The sequence below is a fragment of the Myotis brandtii genome, unplaced genomic scaffold (assembly GCF_000412655.1).
Source record: "Myotis brandtii unplaced genomic scaffold, ASM41265v1 scaffold75, whole genome shotgun sequence".
Classification (NCBI taxonomy): Eukaryota; Metazoa; Chordata; class Mammalia; order Chiroptera; family Vespertilionidae; genus Myotis; species Myotis brandtii.
Window position 1 is genome coordinate 390,178 of NW_005370991.1, and position 7,146 is coordinate 397,323.

The 7,146-nt window shown below is 49.9% G+C and overlaps 1 protein-coding gene across 1 annotated transcript in view; it reads right to left on the reverse strand.

Moving 5' to 3' along the window:
- Nucleotides 1–7,146, reverse strand: part of FLI1 (Fli-1 proto-oncogene, ETS transcription factor) — a 131,285-nt gene that overhangs the window by 24,839 nt on the left and 99,300 nt on the right. Inside the window, exon 6 of the mRNA XM_005882999.2 lies at nucleotides 6,431–6,496. Within this exon, the coding sequence (XP_005883061.1) occupies nucleotides 6,431–6,496 (66 nt within the window). The remainder of the gene's footprint in view (nucleotides 1–6,430; nucleotides 6,497–7,146) is intronic.

A 7,146-nucleotide genomic window follows, 5' to 3' on the forward strand; every position in this document is an offset into this window, starting at 1 on the left:
ACACACACACACACACACACACATACACACACACACACACACTCGGCTCCCGCACCACAACTCCCATAAGTGCACGACAGACGCAGGCATATTGGCCGGTGTCTTCCTTGTCTACCATCATCCCTTCCTTTCAATACTCATTCTCAGCACGACCATGCTGCATATTTCTAGAGGCTTCCCACCAGCCTCTACAATTCAGCCAGAAAGGACGGCCCAGAGAGGGCGTAGCATGGTCTATATCACCCACACTCCAATGCACAGTATCAATAACTTATTGACCCATTGGTGACTCTGACCGTGAACCCCTCAGGGTAGGTGCTGGCTGTGCACCCTACTTCCTGGGCTCGGCCTAGTGTCCCCTAAGTGTGGGTTCTTCATAAATGAAGAGATGAACGGATGGAGTGGAGAAGGGCAGGGATCACAGACTCAGTCCATTCCTGACTACGGTGCTGAGTGACTTAAAGCTATGCCACCTGCTGTTTGCTCCCCGTGGCCTTGGCTGGACCCGCGCCATCTCTGGCCTCCAGTCCCTTCTGTGACAGGAGAGGTTGGAGTGGATGGATGTCCAACTGTAGCATTTAATGATTTTCCATCCCTTCGTTACTCTCAGAGCTTCTCGTATGTAGCACGTGGTTTTCTATTTGATGATATCCAGATTCCTAGTATTCCTTAATAGTTCTACAGGTGTATCTCCCTAATAAGATGTTAAGCAATGTGGTGGTCTCATCCGTGGTATCACCATGCCATAGGATATGGTGGCTCCTTCACCATCCTCGGCACAGTGCTAGCATAACGGTGAACCCTCGACGTATTCTAATTCTTTTGCAATAAGAATATCATTATAGTTAGAATTCATGGAGCTAACACTGAGCACTCAGTGGTGTGTCAGACAGTGTGCTGAGCGATTTATGGGCGCATCATCTCGGAAGGGACACTAAACAGCCTCCTTTTCTACACGAGGACACTGAGGCCGAAGAAAGAGTGAATGACTTGTCCAAGGTCACACAGCCTGTTGCGTTCAGAGCCCGAGATTTTAATCACTATGTTTTAATGCTGAAATGTGAGATGAACACCTGCCTTAGGTAAATCGAGAGCATTCATTAAAGAATGTTCCAGATGCTGTCGGATGCTGGGATTAAATACACTGAGAGGTGAGAGGCAGCCTGGAGGGAGGAAGGAACATCAGAGGCCTCCATTTGCACCCGCTCTGCCCAAGCACCTGGGGGACTTCAGATGAACCCTGTCCAGTCTGTGTCCTGTTGCTTTATGGACAGAATGGAATCATGATAACCATGATAACGCCGGTCAGGCCGTCTCATGGGGATGGTGGGAGGCACAGACTAGAATAGATCCTCGACAGTGAGGAGCTGCAAAGTGGGGGCGGGGGGGCGCTGCTGTGTGCACAGGCCCTGCCCCTGGAAACCGCCTTGAGAGACTAAGGGCTCTCGAGAGCATGGGCTTGGGCCCTGTTAGGCATTTTGCCGTAAAGGACGCAGAAAGGAGTGTCTCCTGCCCCCTTTCCCACACTTGGCCTGCCAGCATACAGCCGTTTTCTCCATCAGCTGCGGCCCTGCAGGCGACGGGGCTCTGAGGCAGACAGCGTGCCCCGTGGAGAAGCGGTGCTGCACGCGGCACAGGTCCTGACCGGCTTCCCGGGCTGGGGCTGGACGCTCGGGCTCCCTGGGCCATGGAGGGTTTGTGCGTTCCAGGAGTTCATAAACAGGGAGCTCAGTCTCCTCTGCCTTTTGGGGAGTCAGAGGCGTTTAAACAGATCCAGCCAGACCCCGAGGAAGTGAGGGTTGTGCAGGCAAAGGAGAGACCTGCTGGCTCTCGCAGGCTGCGTGCCCAGCTGAGGACACAGGAGTCAGTGGGCCTGGCTACAGGACGTGCATGTCCTTGGAAAGGCCACTGAGCTTCTAGAACCTGTGTCCTCCCTGTAAATTCAAGTTACCACCTACCTATTCGGTGTTTTTTTTTATTTTTTTTATTGATTTCAGAGAGGAAGGGAGAGGGTGAGATAGTTAGAAACATCAATGATGAGAGAGAATCATTGATCGGATGCCTCCTGCGCATCCCACACTCGGGATTGAGCCCGCAACCCTGGCATGTGCCCTGACTGGGAATGAACCATGACCTCCTGGTTCACAGGTTGACGCTCAACCACTGAGCCACACCGGCTAGGCCCACCTATCTACTCTTTAGAGACATACGATGAGGGCACATAAGGAAAAAATCCCTGAGATATGAACGATGCACTAAGGTGAAGTTGTCAAATCAGTGATGATTATAACATCATCAACGACAAACCCTGACCAGGTGGTCCTTTCACTCAGCCTGCACCTGCATTAGTACATCAACTGGCCCTGCTCTTCCTTCTTTAGGTGGATTTGGGGCCACGAAAGGTCAAGATCACCTGCCCAGAGTGTGGCTCTGAGACGGTCTTGCTTTCCTCTTTCTAGCGTGTGTCTGCACTCTATGGCAGGGCTTCTCGATTTGGGCTACAAGCTACAGAGTAACCCAGGGGCTTTAAGAAAAGTTTCCACGCCCACACATCTCTCCTAGAGATTCTGAATTAACTGGTCATGTTTGGGATCTGAGCATCAGCATTCTAAAATTTTTTATTTTAATTTCTGCATTTTTATTGTTGTAAAACATACAAAGAATTTACCCCTTTTGGCCATTTTTCAGTCTGTGTTTCAGTGGCATTCAGTGCATTCACGTTGTGGAAGCATAACCATCAGAACGTTTCATCTTTCCACACTGAAACTCTTGTCCCATTAAACAAGAACTCGTCATTCCTCCTCCCTCTCCCCCAGGCCTGGGAGCCACCATTCTACTTCCTGTTTGCCTGGCCAAGGTACCTCATAGGAGTGGAGTCACACAATATCTGCCCTACGGCATCAGCATTTTTAAAAAAGCTCACCAGGTGATTCTCTGTGTAGTGAGGACTAGGGGGTAGTGCCAAGTGGGGGTGCGTATGAATTCATCTTTGGGGAAAGAGGATAGAATAGGCATGCAGGTGGGGTGATAGTTCAAAAAACTGCAGGGACAGAGAAAAATAATGGGGGGAATTCAGATCTCCGCCCAAACTATACTTAGGCCAGGTTTTGTTTCCGGGGAAAGTCAGCCAGAGGGGAAAGGCTGTCTGAAGTGGGACCATGAGCAGCAAAGGATGAGGATTTCACAACCTGGGTTTGAGTCCCTGGGTGCCCTTCAGCGAGCAATTTAACATCGCTCGGGCTCATTTTTTCCATCTGCAAAATGGGGAGAACCATGTCTACCTCCCAGGGATGCTGCCGGGCTCGAGAGCAGAGGCCCAGCACCTGAACGTGTCTAAAGCATCATGGATTCTACACAGACGATGGTGGTGGCTGCTCTTGCAAACGGGCAATGGATGCTTCCATTCTGTGTGACTCAAGTGCATGAGCCCTGATAACGAACGGTGGAAAGAACACTGCTCCAGTTGGCTCCCCTCTATGACCAGAGACTATTTCAAAAAGGGGCTTCAAGGCCGCTATAAATTGAATGTTAAAAACTTGTCTTACTTCGTGGGCACAAATAACCTTTAGAGCGTGCAATCATTTTCAAGAGACAAGCTGGCGGGGTGATGGCCATGTGCAAGTCAAAAGGCATTCTAGTCTGATAAGAGCATCGAAGAAGCATTAATAGACATCACCTCCTGAACTTCTTTCCTTTGTGCCCGGTGCCAGCACCTGCCCCGTGTGAAGCGCGCGCACACACACACATAGACACACACACACATATACACATACGCACACGCACACACACAGCTGGTGCTTCAGAGGGACTCTCAGTTTGTTTGGGGGCTCTGTGTGTGTCTTCATTTGAACGAGATGGAGCCAGGATTGCAGTGCATGTTCTCTTTTATTTTCCCATTTAATATTTTAAGAAATAAAGGTAGGGATTAGAGAAAAGCAGAAGAGAGGAGGTGGGGAGGCGATTGAATTGGGGGAGGATAGAGAGGCCTGATAAGCTTTGTCTTGCTAATGCACTTTGTTTTGTGGCTGATGGCCGCTCAGACAGATTCAGACCACCTCACAAGGGGGAGGCGACACAGCAGCAAGACAGCTCAAGTGGCAAGCGTTACTGGGGACAAAAGACGCACCTGCAATGCGCAGCCCTAATCGTCCCTGGAGGCCAGGGCCAATGCTGGGAGATAAGTGCCCGGCAGCACCTGAATGAGATCTGGCAGCGCAGCGTGCATCCGCCGGGATGCTGCCGCTAATTCATGGCAGGAGAGGGTTGCTGCCCAGCTAAGCGAGTGGCTCCTGCGATGCCTGAATGAGCCCGGTGGCCTTACAGATGTACTCCCTGCGCACAAAAGGACCAGGGAACGCACTGCGCAGGTAGGGGGGAGGGCTGAAAGCTAGGACCCCTGGGGGGGAGCAATGTGTTGGTTATTAATACAGTTCAACTCAGCCAAACTGGCTTCTAAACCAAAATCTGTAGTTAAGCCCAGAATCTCATTAGCCTTAGCCTGTGGGGCTGGAGGAACTTTCAAGGTTCTCCGTATTCCCTTCCTCCCTCCATCCCTTTTGCTCTCCCTCCTCCCTTCCTCCCCTTCGTCCCTCTTCCTCCGGGCCTTCCTTCCTCTCTCTTTCTCTTCTTTCCTTCCCTCCTTCCAAGAAGTGGGTCCCTATCTGCAAGTAAAAGGAAGTTCCCCAACGAAAACAGATGGAACCAGAGTGGCTCTGAATGGAGGCAGAACCCTCACTCTGTGGCCCCAAGTCATGCCTAAGGAGCCACAGCTGGAGAGTCTGGGCTTGACCGGAACTGACTTAGTTCAGCCCCTTCACTTGATACGAAACTAAGGCTCTGGGAATGAAGGGATTTCCCCAAAGTAAGCCCAAAGTGCCCTGACCTCCAAGCCAGGGTGTTACTCTAATACATTTTCTCTCCCTTTAAAAAAATATGTTTTTATTGATTTTTTAGAGAGAGGGAAGGGAGAGGGAAAGAAGATAGAAACATCGGGGATAGAGAAACATAGATCGGCTGCCTCCTGCACTCCCTCTACCGGGGATCGAGCCCACAAGCAGGGCTTATGCCCTGACCAGGAATCGAACCAGCGATCTCTATGGTGCATGGGGCGATGCTCAATCCACTAGAACCAAGCCAGCTGGGCCACATTTTCTCTCTTATCGAGATTATTAAATAGGCCATCAAGTAAAATGTGGCTTGGACTGCAGAATGAGACTATCTAATTTAGTTTGCATGGCAAAATTAAATAAATCTGATTTGGAAAGGAAAACAGTAGCATAAATAGGACCGGCCCAGGTTGGGGTAGGGGAGAAGGAAGCAAATGAAAACCACAGACGTTTACAATCAGGTTCATCATGTTGTATATTTTCTCCACTACATTTTTTTTGTCATCATTTGATTATAAATTATGAACAGGAAACACAAAGTCCTATGTGATCAAAGGTGTGGCCTTGGCCAAGACACCCAGGCTGTTTGGGTCTCTGGTTTCCTCCATAACCCGTGAGGATTTTGAACCAAATGGTCTTGAAGTTTCTTCTGTTAAAAGAACATTATGTTTCTCTGGAGTATGATACCGTGCTACTTTAAATGCAACCAACACTAAAAACTTCTGCCTTCATCCTATATAATGGCAGGTGTGCACTAAAGAAGAAGTAGTGAAGGAGGGAGCAAGGTAGAGAGAATGTCTGCCGTACTCCTATTCATCCCTCAAGTCCCCACACAAGAGTCCCCTACTCCAAGGAATTTTTCTTTTTCCTTGGGCGGATTTTTCTCATTCACATTTTTTTCTCTCCCTCAGATCATTCTATTCACTTGTTTAAATGCCTAGAATCTAACACAGTATCTGGAGCAATAAACCTTTACATTATTGTTTCAGAAATAAAGATGTTGAGAAATGCTATTGTAATCTTTGCTAAAATTGTCACTGGCAAACATTGTTTGCTGAGTCTGTTTTCTTTCTCTCTTAACCAAACCAAACCAAACCAAACCAAAACAACGAGACTAAATCCTCAAATCACCACTTTGGAATTGCTAAAATTTGTTCTCAAAACTTTGAAATGTAGCATTGCAAGCATCCCCACAATCTTTATTTCATTAGTTTCAACAGGGAAAACCCAATTTCCAGCTTGGAGAGCGAGCGATATCCATTGCATTCTATGACCGAACATTTTCTTTTTGTGGAGTCACAGCTTCAAGTCATATCTTTACGATATTATGACACGACATTTTAAAACCTTGTGGTATTTTTTTTTCCAACTAGTGGCACAAGCAGGATCAGCTTTGGCGTCGTGTCTCGTGTGCTAGAGAAAGCTGTGTGGAATCAGAGAGCCGGAGCACAGGCCGGAGACCCCCACCCATCTCAGCGGCATGGCATGGGCCTGTGCTCTGCCTGTACCGAGGAAAATTCTAGGCCCCGAGGGAACAGACTCACCTTCTTTGACACTCAGCCGTGGGGACTGGTCCGTGTGGGAGGGGGTGTTATAGGCCAACAGTGAACCTGAAAGGCAAAAGCAAAAGCAGGTTAGAACCAAGACTCTGTCCTGCGATGAAGAGTAGGAGGTGACATGAGAAGGGAGTGGGAGGGGCAGAGACAGGGAGATAGGACAGGGGACCCATGAGTCCTTGAGAGAAAGAAAAAGTCACTGTGATCCATTCTGGGGACTGCCATAGCTTCCTGGGTCAGGGTCAGAGTGGGTGAGGACAGAACGCTTGCCGGTGGGACACCCCCACGCCTTCCCAGCGGCCTTCATGCTTCAGAGCTCCTCGGGGCCACGCCACGTCATGGCAGGAACACGGGACGGGGAATCGGAACACCAGGGCCTGTCCCGGTTCTGCCCCCCACACCCCGTAAGCAGCTTTATATGTCTAGACCGTGATTTCTCATCAGCAAAATGACGGGGCTGAACTGCAGCCGGGGCTGGCATGCTTCGAGGCCGGCCGACAGTGCAGGCTCTGCAGGCCCGAGGCACAGTCGCGGCCGCACATTCTTCTGTGTTTTTGTTTTGTTTTGTCCACGGGCCAGAGTTGGCCAGCGCTGGCCGGCAGCTCGGGCCCTCCAGGCCCTGGAGGAGAGGTCGGCTGCCCTGACGGCCTCTGGTTTCTGTGCAGGTCCCTTTGCTGCTGGGCCAGGCGCTCAGATGCTCAATC